We start from the raw sequence: 20137 nt of genomic DNA on the forward strand, positions 1-20137 counted from the left end.
TTGCCAAACTACTACTTAGTTGTAGGCCCCTGTCATTTGTGTCATATGTCACTTTGTACTTGTTTTCGTGTCTTTTTGTTAATTTTTGTTCCGTGGTTGTTATGCCCCTCTTTGTAGTCGTTTAGTGTCTCTTTGTAGTTGTGTTGTGACTGTTTGTAGTTATTGTGTGTCTCTTTGTGGTTATTCTGAGGCTATTTGTAGTTGCTTTGTGTCTCTTTGCATCTTATCATAGTCGTGAGTCTCTTTGTGTCTCCTGTCAGCTGTTTTGCATCTCTTACAGTCTTTATGTGTCTCTGCATGTCCCATTTTGCAGGTGTACCCAATAGGTACATTCAGCAATCCATCCATGCTCTTATGACATTTGGTCATAATCCATCATGAAGTACAAAATAAACTTATCACAGTGTAATTGAACTGTAGTTTTGAGCTACAACTGAGCTAAACATTCTTTACATGCAAACTACTAATATTTGAATATATGCCAATTTCTTTCAGATCCCGGTGTGAAAAACCTGTCTCTGTCTCCTGTTGTTGATGGAGACTTCCTCCCTGATCAGCCTGGCAACTTGTTTCACAACGCCGCTGAAATTGATTACCTTGCAGGGGTTAACAACATGGATGGATATCTGTTCACCTCGAAGGACATTCCTTCCCTTGGTGACAAGAATCAAGACACTCTAGTGTAAGGCCGATCAGAGATGTGTTTTTGGCCCACCGCTTTCAAAGTTAAAGTGAAATTTGGAGGCCAAAGACAGCAGAGTGGCAGAGTCTTTTCCATAACAGAGCTCTCTGCCCTATTTTCCCTGCAGAGAAGACATAAAGAGGCTCCTTGCTGCATACACCAAAGAGACGGGGCAAGCTGGTTTGGAGATTGCCTTTGCTGAATACTCGTCCAACTGGGGATCAACACCCACCCAGAACACCATTAAGACAGCTGCTGTGGATATTGGGACTGACTACCTCTTCCTGGTTCCTACACAGACTGCCATCGTCCAGCATGCAGCTAATGCCAAGTGAGGCCAACTGCTTGATTTCTTTGCCTTCAAATATCTTTTAGTTGCTATTTTAAAGATAGAATGGCAGACTTTCATTGCAACCTCACCTTGCAATATTTCAGAAGACTTTGAGACTTTGCCATCTTTCCATAATGTGGTCAGACACTTAAAATACCAATCTGAGCCTGTCAGTTGCAAAAACAGCACTTTTAGTGGACCTACATTGATTTTTACTATTGCCCCTTAGGATTACATTGTAGCCCAGTTTGCAGCTGCCAGTTACAATGCTCGCGCTCAATACTGGACCAATTTCAAAGGTTTTTGTTCACATTAGTCACTTAGACACACATGCATGGGAAAATAGGTTGAATAAGACTGATATTTCCATTTTAAAATACACTTTTTATACACAAGATTGTTTTTTTCTTTAGTGCCTTTGAACATTGAGGGCAAAGTTTGTGACTGGCATAACCAGATTGTTGCCAATTGTAATGCCAGACATACACCCACTAAACACACAGTGATGGTTTTTAACAGATCTGGCCGTACCTACTCCTACCTGCTGTCTGAGCCCAGTTTATTGGCTGGACCAGGCAAACCCTACCACGACTGGGTGGGAGCCGATCACGCTGATGACCTGCAGTACGTGTTTGGCAAACCCTTTACCACACCAAAGGCTTATGGGGGCAGACAGAGAGACCTGTCTGGCTATATCATTGCCTACTGGACTAACTTTGCCAGAACTGGGTAAAACACTTTTCATGCATGTGATACTTTGTAACTTTTTAACAGTTTGAGGATTATTTTACTACAAACTAATGGATCTTCCCTTACTACTTTTTTTTTTACAGAAACCCAAACAAAGGAAACCTAAAGGTGCCTGTGACTTGGCCTGAATTCACCAGCACTGGACAGCAGTTCCTGGACATCAATGCTAAGATGAATGCAAGCTCCATTGGACAGGAAATGAGGCAGCGTTTTGTCCACCTTTGGACCAGCACCCTTCCCAGCCTCCCATCACATGCTCAGTGATGCATTTTTTCATTTAAAATACACCAAATATACAAATAAAAGTGTGTACAATGAACCTCATGAGTTAAAAATAGAAATGTCAGGGTCAACTTGAATGCCTACCTAAAGTTGTAGCTTTTATCACCAGTGGATGTTTGTTGACTCAGCAAAAGAGTTTGTCTCATAATAAATAAACAATAAGACGTGACACAATCTCCCACACACATCATATGAAGACTTTAACATACTGTAGCCATCCGCCCTCAATTCAACATCCCAAAAATTAAAGCTTAAATAAGGAATGTAATTGAATGTGACCCCAACACAAGCCAAATCAAGACTGAAAGCAACAACATTTTTCTGTTTTTTGATCTGTAAAAATCCAGATCTGCATTAACAAAAACGTTTGATACAGACATGGATTACATCTGCTGTAATCCATGTGTTTGACAATGTGCCACATGAGAGTGTATGTATGACTTTCTCCAAATCTACCTGCCGTGACATACCGATTTATATATCGTCTTAGTGGAAAACATGCCCTCTAGTGGGGGTTTCTACTTTAAAGTGTTCATATTAGGCTTTTGGCTTTTTCCCTTTCCTTTATTGTGTTAAATATATTTTTTGTGCTCGTTATAGGTGTACAAAGTGAAAAAGCCCAAAGTCTCCCCCAAAGGGACTTACCATCTCCAACAGAAAACACTGTTCACAAACTGCTCCAAACAGCTCTACTGTAGTCCAGCCTTTACTTCTGTGACAAACACGTGTCACTTTGTAACACGTGTTATAATCTTTGCCTAGTTGCTAGCATGGCACGCCCTCATCCTCTAGTACTGACTGGCTAGTAGTCCTTACCTAGCTTCTGCACATCTGCAACTCTAAACAAAATTAGAACAGAAGTGAGATGTCTCACTCTGTAGCTAAAACAGAGAGCTCAGCACACGGGGTGAAAAGAGGAGCTATGGCAATGTGCAGTACAACAAAAGTATGGTGTTGTTTTAATGAAACCATGTAAACCTATTCTGACATTACCTCCAAATACAAGTATGAACCTGAAGTTGAGCATAATATGAGCTCTCTATCTATTTGACACACTGCTGTAACTTTGTCAAGAGGGAGAGAGAAGGGAAACTTGTTAAGCATGCAGTTTTGTGTTATATTCATGCAGATAATTAGCGCATAACGCACTAATCTTCACACATACATTCACAAATTGTTATTTTTCTAAATTGCGTACGAGCATATGTAGTGTGATTAGGCTCCTGGCTTCTTACACTAAGGAGAAGGGCAAGGCTGGTTTGGCCAAAGCTTACTCCACATACACCTCCACCTGGAGCTCAAACCCCAGCAGGGAGACTGAGAAAACACTAAGAAGACCAATGAGTTTAGAACAGACTTCCCTCGGTCCTATTCAGGGATAACTTTTTATTTTAGGGCAAGGATGATTTCTCTGGTTATGTCCGCTAATTGGCCTGCATTTACCAACACTGCACTATAAATCCAATACACACTGATATGTGCAAGAAGCCAATATTACATTACAGTCTGAGATCTTGCATTACCTACAAGTGGGCGCATGCAGCACACGAATCAGGCCCAGGCATGTTACGTACAGGTTAAATATACAGGCTTGTATGGCCTTACCCTTCACATGTAAAACATATTAAACTAAATAAATATTGTAAATTGTTAGAGATTTTACTTTGCCTATAATGCTCAAAGTTTTTATACTGCTCTTGTATTGTAGACTTAATTGTGTTTCATTTGAACCTTGCCTGTCATTTTATATGTGTTGTCTCACACAGTTCGAATGTAGCTGGCTTAACAGCGGGCTTCCTTATTTACTCAAATCCTATTGTGTGAGTGTCTATGCCCTCTTGAATTGAACTGATTGAATCTACTCCCCTCTGTTTTGTATGTGTGTATGTCCTTTTGAACTCAAATGTCATGGGGTTGTCTTAATTGTTGTGCTTTTAATTTGAAAACACTTGCAGCTGAGCCCTTCTGATCTAATGCCGTTGTGGTGTCTGAGCAATGCTGGATGATGTGCTGACAGGGATCCGCTTGACACTGTTTCTTGATTATTAAAAGGTTTATTGCACCAAAGAATTCAGCATCAATTTACAAGCTCTGCAGAAGCCTGGAGAGTGCTAACCCAATGAACACACTCTAGCTTTCAATACCTTAGACAAATGTCATATAGGATCTATTTAGGTCACATGTTAGGTAACATATAGGATTTTGTTGCATGACAAACCAACAGAGATGGGAAGTAACGAAGTACAAATACTTCGTTACTGTACTCAAGCATATTTTTCAGATATTTTTACTTTACTATTTATTTTTGTGGCGACTTTTTACTTTTACTCCTCACATTTTAAACACAAATATCGGTACTTTCTACTCCTTACATTTGTCAAAAGTGACCCGTTACTTTAGTTTTGTACAAAAGGTCGTCATGTCGGAGAATAGCGCGGACACGCGCCTCACACCGTGAGCGGGCGCGCCACACAGAGAGAAAGGATTCATAACAATCCGTGCGCAAGGATTTATAAACGTGAGCAAAATAGGAAAAATAATCTATATATATTCTTACCTTAATTATAACTGTCTCCTCCTAGTTGTACTACAGCACTTACTGTTAAAACATAAGTTTGGAGTGTTGGAATAAAATATATTCATATCATGTGTGCTCATAAACGTCATTATATTCACGTAGTGTATTATATTAATCATGTGTGTTAAATTCATTATATTTGAGCTAAAGAGCAAAAGCATTACACATAGTCTGCTTGGTTTTAGTGTGATAGTTTATAAAGTTTACGGTGAGCTTTTGATAAGTTGTTTTGGTACAATGTGTCCAACCATAGCTCTGCCGAGTGAGTCTAATTCTGAATAGCAGGGCCAAGGGTGGTTAGGGACACGTCCTGTGTTTGGGTGAAGGTCCTCTCCAGTAGAAGTCTGAGACCTGTTATCTATTTTGCAGGCCAAGCTCTGCTACAGTAAACTACAGTTAGCAGAAGCAAAAGCTAAACTTAACAAAAAGATGCTCAGTAACAAATGTCTGTCACAATGCCTGCTGATTCTAACCCATACCCTCCACCCCCTCCAGTCCACCCCTCCCCTTTCCCTTGTGATCCTATCCCCCAGATCCCTCCTCCCTTCTCTGCTCCTCAGCAAGCCTATCCTCCTGCTTTCCCATCTCCCCAGGGATATTTTTCCCATCCAGAGGTCAGTTCAGGGGTACATACAGGGGGGCTGCAACTCGTTTCAACGGACCCCAACCACTTCAACAGAGTGGATGCTTCTTGTGCGGCGCCATAGACCACTGGAAAGCTGCCTGCCCACATGCTCAACCAATGCAGAGAGGGCGAGGCAGAGGACAACGAGGTGGACACCAGGCCCCAAACCCCACCCTTGCTCCCAGCTACGGACACCCAGGCCAGTATCCCCTGACACAGGAAGGTGACCAGGCTCCAAGATGAAACCTACTGGGATGTGACCTGCTCATTAAACTGTGAGTGTCAATCCTCTGCTCACCTGAAGGTATTTCTCTCACTTTTCCTGATGGGACAGTTTTGAACTGTGGGATGTGGGATGAAGGAGGGCAGTGGCTGTTGGCACCTGCCCTGGAGCTTACCGCAAAAGCTGACATTTATTGGGCTCATCTGTTCCCTGAGAAACCCACTCACACTGGCATCCTGTCTGCCTACCTACAATGGAAACCCTGGATTTGCAGCCTCCATCCGTATGTACCACCTGCTGACCCTCCACACCTCACCCTCCATTATGACAGAGAAAATGACCTTCTCTATTATAATGAGTTTTCTGATAACCTATTTGGTAAACAGTGGGATTTAAAATCCACTAGCATCTATGCAGGTCCCCTAGGTGTAGCTGCTGAGGTAGAACTCACCCATGAAAAAATGTCCTGGTATAAGATGTCAGGTAAATCTGTTCCCCACATTACTCAGGCAATAAACCCCAAACATCAAGCTAAGGAATTAGGCCCAATGATTAAATCTGCAGTAGCTGCCAAAAATTTTAGAAACACTCAAATTGACCTTGTTTTCTACTCACCCAGCACTGACACATACTGCATCCACATGTTCCCGCCATATGTGCATGATACTGCTTTTTTGGAGAACTGTCTCATTTCCAGGTCACATGGCAGAGAAATGACTGATCACCCTGACGTGGCTGCCCTGGTGACCTCACTTCCTGAATCCATGTGGAGGACTGGCTCCACAGATGTAGGGTTGGTGCATTGAAAACCTGTCACATTTGAAATGAAAACTTTGCTACCCATCAGACAGCCTCAGTACCCCATTAAACCAGTGGCTATTGAAGGTATTTCTCACACAATACAAGGCCTATGGTGCATGACTTGAGAAAAGTAAATGCTAATCTGGGAACACCGACGTGCCCCGTTCCAAATCCCTATGCGGCCTCAACAAATTTGTTGCCTACACAAAAATGGTTCACATGCATTGATCTGGCTAATGCTTTGTTCTGTCTCCTGTTAGACCCAGCGTGTCGTGAACGGTAAACATATACACTGACTCAGCATATGTGGTTGGGGCTTGTCACTTAAACCTCCAGCAATGGGTAAGAACAGGGTTTGTAACTGCATCAGGAGAAACAATTAGACATGAACAGGAAATTAAACTGTTATTGCATCGCTTACAAGAACCTGCAGGGGTGGCAGTGATTGAATGTAGGGGGCATGACAGTGGGAAGTCAGAAGAGGCAGAAGGAAATAGAATGGCAGATGAAGCAGCTAAAAGGAGTGCAGGATATGATAACCGTTTATGCAGACAACTAGTGTGCAGACCAGAGAATGAAACACAACACACACCAGACACCCTAAAAGAACTACATTTGAAAGCTACCCCAGAAGAGAAAACATTGTGGAAAAACAGAGGAGCTAGAGAGGTGGACCGGTCCATTCGAGGTGACTGAACGCACCAGCCATGCAGTGAGACTATGCGGAAAGGGGGAAACGTGGTATCGTTGGAGTCAGTGCACGCCAGCGGAGGAGCCAGGACGGACACTGAGAGAAGTGCAAGCCGCACTGGAAGGAGGCGCACACATCCCTTCCGACAAAGAGACGAGCAAAAAGAGCAAAGGGACCAGCAAAGGGGCAGAATAATTCCCTCCCAAGCTCCAACTCCAGGTGATTAGTCCAATCCATGGTTGAAGAAAGAAGTGGACACAAGGTTGACGAAGAGTGAAGGTTGAAAACGCCCAGGTTAGAGGTTCTGAATCTGGTATAAAGGTATCCCAGTCAACAGTCAAGATGAAATTCCATTCCCAAATGAAGCGTTTTGCATTGTTATTTGTAATATCTGTTGTAATTGTGACTGTGATTCTGATTTTGTGTAGAGAATTTCCTGGATCTGTTCAGACCAAAATTGTAGCAACACCAACAACCGAGACTCTTACTAAGCCCAGTCAAAATCCTCCCACAACGAACCCAGAAGGTCCCGAGGTAGGTGAGATAGGGAGGCTCAAAAGCCACAGGTTAAAAAGGAGGGCAAGGCGAATAGGACTCAGAAATGCAAAAACACCACGGCCTAAGCTTCCCTCGAACCCCTGTAATAGGAGCACGGGGGAGAAGACTTCTGAACTATATATGTTATTCCTCAACACAATTTGCGAGCACCGTAATGATACCGCTAAATTCTTTTCTAATAGGAGGGTATGGGGCTCATGATTGGTATGACTACCCAATGTATCTGGACGCTGTAGGCTACAAGAAGGTGGGGGCTGATTGGGGGGCTGAAGAGCAGGATGGCATTGAGCTGATGTAGGTGGTTAGTTAATGATGATCTTTTAAATAAGATCAAAAGGGGGAGTGTAAACCTCCTTAATGTATCCTGGGATGCTCTATGATTGAATTCCGGGACGCTTGTCATTTTGTTTTGATCACTGAATAGGTATTCAATAAAGGTGGTCTTGGTAAGACCAAAAGGGGGATTGTTGGAATAAAATATATTCATATCATGTGTGCTCATAAACGTCATTATATTCACGTAGTGTATTATATTAATCATGTGTGTTAAATTCATTATATTTGAGCTAAAGAGCAAAAGCATTACACATAGTCTGCTTGGTTTTAGTGTGATAGTTCATAAAGTTTACGGTGAGCTTTTGATAAGTTGTTTTGGTACAATGTGTCCAACCATAGCTCTGCCGAGTGAGTCTAATTCTGAATAGCAGGGCCAAGGGTGGTTAGGGACACGTCCTGTGTTTGGGTGAAGGTCCTCTCCAGTAGAAGTCTGAGACCTGTTATCTATTTTGCAGGCCAAGCTCTGCTTGGCACTAACCTTCTGAAGACAAAACACAGCGCACAAACATGTCATGTGGTAGCAAATGAACTGCCCCTGTGCACAAAAGATCATGCAGAAAGGGAAAAGATTTAGACAAACTTAGGGAGAGCTATGGATGCATAATTCTCTTTAACCTTGTCTCTGGAATATTCCATGGTAATAAACGTTCTTTCATCCAACCTACGGACTTGAACCCTTCTTCCTGAAAGAATCTAGAAGGGCAGGATGTCGGCTCAACATTTTGGCGAGCCAGCGCAGGAGGAAGAGGTTCTATTGGACAAACAACCAGAACAAGACACTCTAATCATTCACCAAGGGTACCCACATAAAAAGGTAAGCAGAACCTGTTTATATCAAATCTGCTATATTGGAGAAAGCTAAATTGAATGTGTGAGGTCCTTGGTTCTGGTTGACAATTTAGAAAGGTATTTTGATTAATCTTGACATCAAGACATAGAGGTTGGACTGTAGGAACGTACCATATTGTGATTAATTTTGTTGTGGTAATATAAAGAAAGTCAGACTCAAGAGGTAGCACTTTAAAGAAAAAGTGTGAATGTGTAGTGTTGAAGTAAACATGAATGGCAGCACTATATTGGCTTAATAAGTGTGAAGAAGAGTCAGAGGCAAAAAGTAACGTCTCTAAAAATAGAGTCGTGAAAGGTAGTGACACTGAGGTGATCATGAAGGATAGCACTAACATTGACTATTTAGTGTGAAAGGTAGTCTCAAGTTTAAAATATTGTGTGAAATAAAAAAATAATAATAAAATATATATATATATATATATATATATATATATATATATATATATATATATATATATAATTAAAATAAAATTAATAAATTTGGAGTAATGGAGGCCCAAAGAGATCATATAATTACCGGTGTAGGCTGCGGGTCCTATAAACCATGGAAAAAACAAATGGAATTAATAAAGCGCGGAAGGGTAGATTAGACAGCTGAAAAAAAAACAGGAAAAGGTTAAAGAAGAAACCAAGACAGTGTTGTGGCCTCTCGTTCAGGATAACGCAGAGGACAACTACATTATTGGCACATTTGTGGAAAGTCAGAAATAGATATAGACAGGAGGGAGAGGAATGTAAGAAACAATTTGACTCAAAGGCTTTGATACCGCGATCAAAACTCAAGAAAAGGGTAAAAGAATTAGAGGCCCAGGGTCTGAAAATTCATGAATTAGCATTAATGGGGCAAAGTGTGAGTCATCTCATGCCAGACAAAACTGAAAAAAAAACAAAAAAAAAAACGGGGGAGTCCAGGGGGCCAAAGGTCCGACGTTTCAGAACAAGACAGAATCAGAACCCAGACATGACATTAAGCCTCCCTCTTATGTTGCTACATCCGACACTCAAACTGACGAACCAAAGGCCCCCCAGACCCCCAGACTATAGCCAATAATAGATGTGATTGGCGGCACAGTTACTTTCTCCCTTGACTCAGGACACCAGACCAGACAGACAGAGCCAAGCGCGCCCCCGAGCCCCTCCCCTCTCGGCTCCTCTCCTTCTGTAGAACAGGAACGCGCTCTCTCAGAGCAGCATGAGAATGCTTCATTCAGTCAGAGAATGAGGCGTGAACAGCAGGAGGAATACAATAAACAGAGTAACACAGGCCACAAGCAGGGAGTAGGACACTCTGGAGGGAAGGAACAAGAAAGATTTAAGGGACAGGAAAAGGAGAGAGAGGGAAAGAGATCAAAGAGACAGGAGAAGCAAAAGGTAAGACAGGTAAGGGTCGCTGTAGAGTTTAAGGAAAATTGGAGAGATAGCAGTGAATCGGAGGGAGAAACTGATAGCAATGGAAAAGGAAGTAGAGATGTGGGAGACTCAGAAAGTGGAGAATACAAAGAAAAAGGGGGAGAATTGGATGGCAAGGAAGATGATATCAGGTACAAAGAGGTACTGCTCCCTGTAGATGCAGCTACTAAAGATGGCTTAAACACACCACATTACTACACCCGCTCACACATACGTGGAAACTCTGAACATTATCAACATGAGGCACAATAGAAAAATAAGCTATAATCGAACTTTAAGACAATAAGTCACTTTTCATGCCCCATTTATATCGAATTGCAGAGGTCATGAGGATAATTCATCCTCTGCCCCATTCCGCAGGAATACCTAGCTTCCCGTGGGACCCCAAAGTTGAACCTATGAAGTATTTAGCTGATTGTTATGACACATGGCTGCGTCAGACAGGAAAAAATCCAGTGCAAAAGGGCAATACATCTGTGTGGTTCAGGAAGGGGGTGTTTGCAGGGCTGCCATCAGAGGTGTGTGAAAAATTGGAAGAAAATCCTGATTTAGATAACGATTGTGACAATGCGGTGTGGCGGAAACATGTTAGACATCATTTAGACATTGCTAAACGTAAGGCTGACAAAAACGGGAGTTAAAACACAGAGCTGCAGACACAGCTTTTGAAACTACAGTTAGCAGAAGCAAAAGCTAAACTTAACAAAAAGATGCTCAGTAACAAATGTCTGTCACAATGCCTGCTGATTCTAACCCATACCCTCCACCCCCTCCAGTCCACCCCTCCCCTTTCCCTTGTGATCCTATCCCCCAGATCCCTCTCCCTTCTCTGCTCCTCAGCAAGCCTATCCTCCTGCTTTCCCATCTCCCCAGGGATATTTTTCCCATCCAGAGGTCAGTTCAGGGGTACATACAGGGGGGCTGCAACTCGTTTCAACGGACCCCAACCACTTCACAGAGTGGATGCTTCTTGTGCGGCGCCATAGACCACTGGGAAAGCTGCCGCCACATGCCAACCAATGCAGAGAGGGCGAGGCAGAGAACAACGAGGTGGACCCCAGGCCCAAACCCACCCTTGCTCCCAGCTACGGACACCAGGCCAGTATCCCCTGACACAGGAAGGTGACCAGGCTCCAAGATGAAACCTACTGGGATGTGACCTGCTCATTAAACTGTGAGTGTCAATCCTCTGCTCACCTGAAGGTATTTTCTCACTTTTCCTGATGGGACAGTTTTGAACTGTGGGATGTGGGATGAAGGAGGGCAGTGGCTGTTGGCACCTGCCTGGAGCTTACCGCAAAAGCTGACATTTATTGGGCTCATCGTTTCCCTGAGAACCCTCACACTGGCATCCTGTCTGCCTACCTACAATGGAAACCCTGGATTTGCAGCCTCCATCCGTATGTACCACCTGCTGACCCTCCACACCTCACCCTCCATTATGACAGAGAAAATGACCTTCTCTTTATAATGAGTTTTCTGATAACCTATTTGTAAACAGTGGGATTTAAAATCCACTGCACTATGCAGGTCCCCTAGTTGTAGCTGCTGAGGTAGACTCACCCTGAAAAATGTCCTGGTATAAGATGTCAGTAAATCTGTTCCCCACATTTACAGGCAATAAACCCCAAACATCAAGCTAAGGAATTAGGCCCAATGATTAAATCTGCAGTAGCTGCCAAAAATTTTAGAAACACTCAAATTGACCTTGTTTTCTACTCCCCAGCCTGACACATACTGCATCCACATGTTCCCGCCATATGTGCATGATACTGCTTTTTTTGGAGAACTGTCTCAGTTCCAGGTCACATGGCAGAGAAATGACTGATCACCCTGACGTGGCTGCCCTGGTGACCTCACTTCTGATCCATGGGAGGACTGGCTCCACAGATGTAGGGTTGGTGCATTGAAAACCTTCACATTTGAATGAAAACTTTGCTACCCTCAGACAGCCTCAGTACCCCATTAAACCAGTGGCTATTGAAGGTATTTCTCACACAACAAGGCCTATGGTGCATGACTTGAGAAAAGTAAATGCAATCTGGGACACCGACGTGCCCCGTTCCAATCCCTATGCGGCCTCAACAAATTTGTTGCCTACACCAAATGGTTCACATGCTTGATCTGGCTAATGCTTTGTTCTGTCTCCTGTTAGACCCAGCGTGTCGTGAACGGTAAACAGATACACTGACTCAGCATATGTGGTTGGGGCTTGTCACTTAACCTCCAGCAATGGGTAAGAACAGGGTTTGTAACTGCATCAGGAGAAACAATTAGACATGAACAGGAATTAAACTGTTATTGCTCGCTTACAAGAACCTGCAGGGTGGCAGTGATTGAATGTAGGGGCATGACAGTGGGAAGTCAGAAGAGGCAGAAGGAATAGAGGCAGATGAAGCAGCTAAAAGGAGTGCAGGATATGATAACCGTTTTGCAGACAACTAGTGTGCAGACCAGAGAATGAAACACAACACACACCAGACACCCTAAAAGAACTACATTTGAAAGCTACCCCAGAGAGAAAACATTGTGGAAAACAGAGGACTAGAGAGGTGGACCGTCCATTCGAGGTGACTGAACGCACCAGCCATCAGTGAGACTATGCGGAAAGGGGAAACGTGGTATCGTTGGAGTCAGTGCACGCCAGCGGAGGAGCCAGGACGGACACTGAGAGAAGTGCAAGCCGCACTGGAAGGACGCACACATCCCTTCCGACAAAGAGACGAGCAAAAAGACAAAGGGACCAGCAAGGGGCAGAAGAATTCCCTCCCAAGCTCCAACTCCAGGTGATTAGTCCAATCCATGGTTGAAGAAAGATGGACACAAGTTGACGAAGAGTGAAGGTTGAAAACGCCCAGTTATAGGTTCTGAATCTGTATAAAGGTATCCCAGTCAACAGTCAAGATGAAATTCCATTCCCAATGAAGCGTTTTGCATTGTTATTTGTATATCTGTTGTAATTGTGACTGTGATTCTGATTTTGTGTAGAGAATTTCCGGATCTGTTCAGACCAAAATTGTAGCAACACCAACAACCGAGCCCTCTACTAAGCCCTTCAAAATCCCCCACACGAACCCAGAAGGTCCCGAGGTAGGTGAGATAGGGATGCTCAAAAGCACAGGTTAAAAAAGGAGGGCAAGGCGAATAGGATCAGAAATGCAAAAACACCAGGCCTAAGCTTCTGTTGGAAATCCTTCTATAAACGACTGCTCCATTATGAATTAACACAGCGTTATTCTTGGGTCACAGAGGAAATGCGTTTACTGTTGGGGGTTTTCCTTGGGTTATTTTGGTGGTTTTAGTTGTTTTTTTTCAGTTTTTCTTGTGGTCAACCAGAGTTGAATTTTTCGGTTTCCGGCATAGCACGGACCCGATTGAACTTGTCTAGTACAGAGGTCCCAAAATGGCACTGCACATATTGTGCTCAGGTTATATTGGTTCCCCTTGTGGGGCCTGATTGGTCACTATACTGTTGCTGGTTACACTCCCTGTTTTCTCTTCCCTCTTTCTTTCTTGCCTGTCTATTATTTTCAGTTATCATTTACTTCACAAGACAGCTATGTTCACTCCTACGTCCTGGGTTCTCTGAGTTATCACCGTCCTCGAACTCAGTGTCCTTGGCCTCACCATCATCCTCCTCTGCGTGCTCACTGTAGCTTATGTGACTAAGATAGCCCTGTCTGTTCCTCCCTCCTAGCTGTAACCCAGCTGCAAAGCATAATGTATAATATGTCACACATACACCACTCTTATTTAGTCTTTGGTTAATTCAGTCTATACTTTAAGCCAGCTTTTACGTGGCCGGTCCTGAGTGCCCTGTTCTCACCACCGTCAGTCATTGTATTATTTCCCACAAATTCCCCCTTTTCGCACCTACTAGGTGCGAACACCTTTTACACTAACTGCAGTGCCTCAACGTCCTCCCCGTCCTCAGGCATGGTGAGTAATGGCAGCATCCCAGCGGAATAGGGAGGCGGCGGTTTTCTTTGGACAAGGCAGTGGTGATGAGCCGGGATATCATGGTCCGCAGGCAGGGCACACAGCAACACCCACAGGTAACTAGAATAGCGAGAAAACAGCAATAGATGTCAAACAAGCAGTGATAAGATTCTTCCATTGCCAAAAAAGGTGTCATCCACCCCTCCAATGGATTTGATACACCTGAGGGCGTCATGCATCTCCTGGGAAAGGGCTCGAAGTTGGTTTCAATCCCTGGTGACCTTCCCATCCGGGGCAGTGTTGTTAGGGATGACGTACAGCACATCTCTCCGAACATGGAACAGACTCCTCCTTTTCAGCCAACAGCATGTCCAGCGCCACCTATTCTGGAGCGCCATGAGGGACGTTGGGGCCATCTGCTCGGCCAGGCCTTCGATGGCATCCCTAGTTGCATTGCTCAAGCGTAAAACATTATAATGCACAAAATTTATCCTATCTACATTTTTGCTGGGAGTGACGGGGAAGATGGCTGAAAGCAGTGGATATTCTCAAATCCTGCGGCTATTTGATCTGCCAATTTGTATTCATTCGGGACACCCCTAGGAACTCCTATGCTGTCTATATAGGTTGGGGTTCCCGCCCATGGATCAAAAGCCGGGCCTTGCATACTACGGGCCCTGCGCCTTCTCTTTACGGTCAGTTGCACAGCCTTATGGTGGGTATAGTGGACTCTACTCCCACCAAGATATGGGCATAGCTAATCTAACCATAGCACAAACTCCTGACGTTTGATTTGGGAACTTTATCTGGGAGTACAACCTAAACCACCACAATAGTAGAATAGTCCTATTCTAGCCACTGGGCCTAGGGCTGTTTTGTTTTGTACAGTTGTATTACACCAGTCTGGGGGTATATCACCTAGTTTGATTGTGGGCTTGCTTGATCCGGTGAGATTGAAACAGTGATATCTTGCACCCTCCCCCTTTATGGCGGTAAAATACCCTGGTTTTTCAAAGCCTGGGGGAAAGAGGGATGCTAGGGTAGTACAATTGCGGGAAGCTGTCTTAGAGTGTGTGAAGTTCAACATGCATGCATATCCTGCTGGTCCTCATTAGGAACACCGGGGCCGGGTTAGTGAACATGACTGGTCTAGCTGTGGCACAGGCCACGCACCCTTCCATGTGTTGTTCTTTGGCATTCTGTATTAGCCACCCTGATCCATAAATTGTCCTGGCCTGCACCTGCTGATAACTCTAACACATCTTCCACCCTCATTTTAGAGAAGTCCTGCACTATTACGTCTTCCTCCTTCAGAGGGGGTTTTACTGTAGTCTCTGCCATGTCAGTGTCATTCGGTGGTGCGTGAGGGGATCCAAAATATTCTGCAGGGGGGTTATCTGGTCACTTCCTGCTATCCATACACCTATGGCTAACATCCACACATCCTGACCGTTCCTGCTCCCAATTGCTCTATTTACTGACAGGGTTATGGGATTTTTCGTGGGGTCTGAACTATAGTCCCGCTGTATAGATAATATCTCCCATTCATCTTGTTGTACCCACCAATCTCTTTTGTCTGTCACCTCGCCCATGGTTTCCACCCTCCTGTTGTCCAACCGCGTCATACCAGCTGTTACAGAGACTACCTTTCACCTGTCCGGAAGCGCTCCTTTCACAATCCTCTACTTTTGATAGTCGTCACAGATGTACACATCTGTGTTTTTGTAGAAACTATTATACCCCCCGCAGTCTATAGCCTGACACAAATCAAAGGTAAATGACGTGGTTGAGTCTCTCACATAGGGGAGAGTCAATCTGGCACCGCACCTTGGGGATGGGCCCTTAGTGTGTTGCTTCACTACTGCCCAACTGCTCTTCTTTTCTCTCGTCTAGTTTCATTTCCTTTGTTACTGAGAGGTGGTTGGACACTACCGGGTGATTGTTCTTTGTGGTCTCGGTCCCCATACGCATGTTCCAACCCCAGATTAATGCTGCAACCCCACTACTACTACTACTGCTAGGACAACTGTTGTCTTTTTCCCAACCCCATTGCCTTCCAAGTTATGGGATGTACTATGCGGGGGGCTGTTCCCCGCCAAAACATCTCTTCCATCTATACATTTTGGATTGCTTTCTAATTTCTGCCAATGGGCGGCTAGGAGGTGCGGCTGGGGCACAATGTGTCAGGTGGTGCCAAGGTGCTCCTTTTTTACCTTTAACCTGGACCGGGTGTGAAGTAACCTCCCCCACCTTCGTACGGCCGGACCACCTGGGGTCAGTCCACTTCCTCTTGTGAACTTTGACCCTGACCCAGTCGCCTACCTTGACAGGTAGTGTTGCTTCCTCCTGCGGTTTCCTGTTCGCCAACTGGACCTGCGTAAAAGGGCTGAAACCAGAGATGTTAGCTTTTTCATATAGTCTGTCATTTCTATTTGCTGAACATCTAACATTGGCATGTGGCCTCCATCTAGTGGAGGTCCTGGCATTTTTCCCTCCCTGTCATTATTTCGTGTGGGTTCAAATGTGTTTCTCGTCGTCCTTCTGAGGACCTCATAGCCATGAGGGCCAAGGGGAGCGCTTCTACCCATGTTAACTTGCTTCCTGCACATGCCTTGCTATCTTAGCCTTCAATGTCTGTTTGCTCTTTCCACCATTCCCTGTGACTGTGGATGATAAACTGATCCGAAGGCATGAGTGATTCCCAGGGCCTGTTCTACTTCTCTTAGTAGTTTGTTGTTAAAATGTGTGCCATTCTGACCTTATTTGCCTGGGGACCCCATACCTCGGGATGAGTTCAGTTTTGAGCCATTTCACCACTGTTTTTGCGTCCTCTTTTCCGGTGGGAATGGCTTCTACCCACCTAGAGAACCTGTCTACCATCACCAGAAGATACCTTTTTCCCCCTACCACATTTTCTGCGCCCATATCAGTATAATCTATACTGATATCTTGAAAACAAGCTGTGGGGACTGGGTACGCTCCTTTTTGTGGTGTATGGTTTCTGAACATTATGCTCTCCTCACACCCTGCATTCTGACAAAAATGTGTCACCATGTCCCTCAAATTGGGGTGCCACCACAGCTCAGACAGATTCAGGAGAGTCTGTTTTCTTCCTTCATGTGTTGGTCTGTGTGCCTCAGGTAGCAACATTCTGCACATCTCGGCTGATGCTGCTATCTTTCCTTGATGAGACCTCCATATCCCATCTTTGTCTTTTGTGGCGCCGCTCCGCTGCCACTGATTCCATTCATAGGCTCCTGCCTTTTTCTGCATTTCTAGAATGTCTTTAGGCTCCAGTGCCATTGGTTTGTGATTCTATCTCTTTCGATAGTACCATCTGTTTTGGGAGTATCCTCCCGCTCTTTTGGCTGCAGAATCTGCTGCCTCGTTTCCTGCACTTACTCTTCCTGCCCTGCGTCATGTCCTTTGCATTTCATTATGGACACCTTTGGAGCGGCAATAGCCTCCACTAGCTCCATTATCTCCTTCTGATGTTTATGGGCATCCTGCAGAGGTGACGTATCCTCGCCTTTTCCCACATGATCGCGTCCAAGTGTGCTGTTCCATGAGCATAAGCAGAGTCTGTAAAATGTTCACTGTTCTTCCTTTGGCTAGCAGAAGGGCTGCGATCAGAGCTTTTATTTCTGCTTTCTGTGCTGACGCTGGTTGGTTTATTATTCTGCTTCCAGTGTTCTGATGTGTTCCATCTGGGTGTTGTGGACTACTGCATATGATGCTTTGTTAGTCCCATCCTTTGTTTTGTAGCAACATCCGTCTGTGTAGAGCCACATGTCAGCCGACATGTCTGGTACGTTTTCCAGATCTGACCTTATTCTGCTTTCTTGGGCTGCTTCTTCCTCGCAAACATGTGGCACTCCCTGTCTACTCATACTGTTGGCCATGTTTATTCTTCTGATGAGTAGGTGATGTGCGGTTGGGTACAGGCAGTCTGCAGTTTTGTTCTCCTTGTGGCACTGTATGCAAATTCCTTGCTGGCCAAAAAAGCTGTGACACCATGTGTGGTGTGGATGTTATGGATGGCACATTACAATATGTGCTGTTTTGTCAATGGATTTTGCCAGCGCCGCTACATAGCGGGCACAGGTTGTCTGTCCTTTTTCCACTGTATCCAGCCTTGATGAGTGGTACATCAGTACATCTGTCTCCCCCTTTTTTCTGAAATAAAATGGCATTGAGAAAGCCATTGTTTTCAGAAACATCCATATGAAATGGGAGTGAGTAGTCTGGGGAGGTGAGTGTCTCTGCCCTTGCTAGGTACTTTTGAGGTCAGAGAAGGCGGCCTCGGCCTCTGTTGTCCATAGGAGGGGGGCGGTGAGACAGCGATGAGTTCTGTTGGTATAGTCAGGATATGTGAGCGCTGTATCCTGTGAGGCCCAGAAAAGACAGCATGTCTGCAACTGTGAGGGGCTTCTGACTGTTGGGGGTTCTGTGAGACTGTCATTTGTTTAGCTTTGCTGGGCTTGGGCTTGTTTAATTCTTCCAGTTGTTTCTTTAACAATTGAGTTTGTAGTCTTTTTAATTCATCTTCTTGTTGCTCTGCTCCTTTTTGGTGTTTTGACAGGAAATGACGCACATTCTCGCCCATGTTGCATCGGTCATTGTTTGCAGGCCTACTACTCCTCCTAACTGTGTCTGAACTGCTGTGGGTAATCCCCTAGTACCCCATGGCGGAACAGCGCCACTGTGGCGCGGACTGGTCCCACGGTTCCCTCATAGCACGCTGCCAAATCTTTTTTGCTCTATCTGCATAGGCATCAAAATTTTCATCACTTAGTCTTTTAATCATGCCATGCTGCATGATCCCCACTGTGGGATACATGCGGTGCAGCTCAGCCCAAATGCCAGGGGTTTACTGCTGATGCAGGCACTGATGCGGGAACAGTGGGTCCAGCTCCCCCTCTGGTGAGGGCAGCACTAGCTTCATCTGCTCCCATTACTCTACCCAATACTGCTCTGAGATCTCCAAACACAGCTGCACTCCTGCTGTAAGACTATTGAAAGCTGTGAGGAAATGCTCAGCCCCTCCTGTCAGGGAGGGGAGTTTTGCACACAGAGAATCTAAGTCACCAAAACTGTAAGGGTTGTACATCAACAGTCCTCCTCCTCCTCCTACTGGGCGGAGTGGGCATTGTAGCCCCGCCTCTGGTGTGGGCGCGTCTGCTCTCCCTCACTGAGCTCATTTACTGTTAGACGCAGCTGCTCTTGCTGCTTTTTTATCTCTCTGAACTCTTTGTTAAGTTTTTCCCTTATTCTAGTTGATCTTCGCAGCATAACTTCGTCAGGGTCCTCGTTGGTAAATTTACCTTTAAATGTGCCTGCTACAAAAACGTCTTGAGGACTTTGGATGATCTAGATCTGGCCTGCGTTTATGTCGTTTTTTAGTCCTTTCCCTAGAGCTGGAGCTTCTGTCTGTTTGCTCACTTTCCCTGCTGCTGTCTGACTGTTCGCTATCTTCCTTACTTCCTGAGTCTTGTGGGGTACTATGGTGAGGTGGACTGGGTCCTTTTACTGACATGTGAAAATGCTCTGGATTTTGTTGGCAAAAGACGCTGAATATGGGGTACTAGCTTTGCTTGGGCCGGCTGGGACTGTAGCCGCTGGTTGTGGTGGAGCCGCTGCTGCTCCCCCTGACGCTGACTGTACCATTAATTTAGATAACATTCTAAATCCTGTACGCGGCCCTCTAATGCCCGGTATCAATGGCCTGTGGTACGTCTATTTGTAATGCATTTGGCTGTAAATGGGCAGTTACCACTGGGCTTGGACTGTGGGTTTTGATGCCGTTGGACCTGTATACGGCGCGGTGGAGCGGAAATTCTTAGGTTTCTTATATCTGGATAAAAAGGGTTTGTTTGCGGGGGCGCCTCAGCGGGCAGCGGGTTTTCTCTGCGCTAGCGGTTTATTCTGTTCAGCTTCTGTCTCAGTTTTTGGTGAACTTTTGTCATCTTTTGTTTGTCAATCCCAATTGTTTCTGTATTGCATTTGTCATTTTCAACCCACCCCATATTTCTCTTTCTGCGCTTCATACTCCATCGCTTTGGTTTAGTCAATTTAAACCATT

General features: G+C 44.9%; 1 protein-coding gene and 1 long non-coding RNA gene across 2 annotated transcripts; one reads left to right on the top strand and one right to left on the bottom strand.

The window, feature by feature from the left end:
* Positions 1-495: 495 nt before the first annotated feature.
* LOC116685526 (bile salt-activated lipase) lies at positions 496-3642 on the top strand (the record flags this gene model as incomplete). Its single annotated transcript, XM_032510541.1, is given in 4 exon segments — positions 496-682; positions 810-1013; positions 1533-1742; positions 1847-3642. Coding segments are annotated over 4 exon segments (782 nt in total), but the record flags the coding sequence as incomplete, so codon positions are not given.
* A 431-nt stretch (positions 3643-4073) lies between these two features.
* LOC116685525 (uncharacterized) lies at positions 4074-17878 on the bottom strand. The gene is made up of 3 exons (XR_004330971.1): positions 17868-17878; positions 13859-13862; positions 4074-4156 (listed from the first exon to the last, which is right to left on the bottom strand). It is a non-coding gene; the product is annotated as an uncharacterized LOC116685525 (long non-coding RNA).
* Between the last annotated feature and the right edge of the window lie 2259 nt (positions 17879-20137).

Source organism: Etheostoma spectabile, unplaced genomic scaffold (assembly GCF_008692095.1).
Source record: "Etheostoma spectabile isolate EspeVRDwgs_2016 unplaced genomic scaffold, UIUC_Espe_1.0 scaffold00569925, whole genome shotgun sequence".
NCBI classification, from domain to species: Eukaryota; Metazoa; Chordata; class Actinopteri; order Perciformes; family Percidae; genus Etheostoma; species Etheostoma spectabile.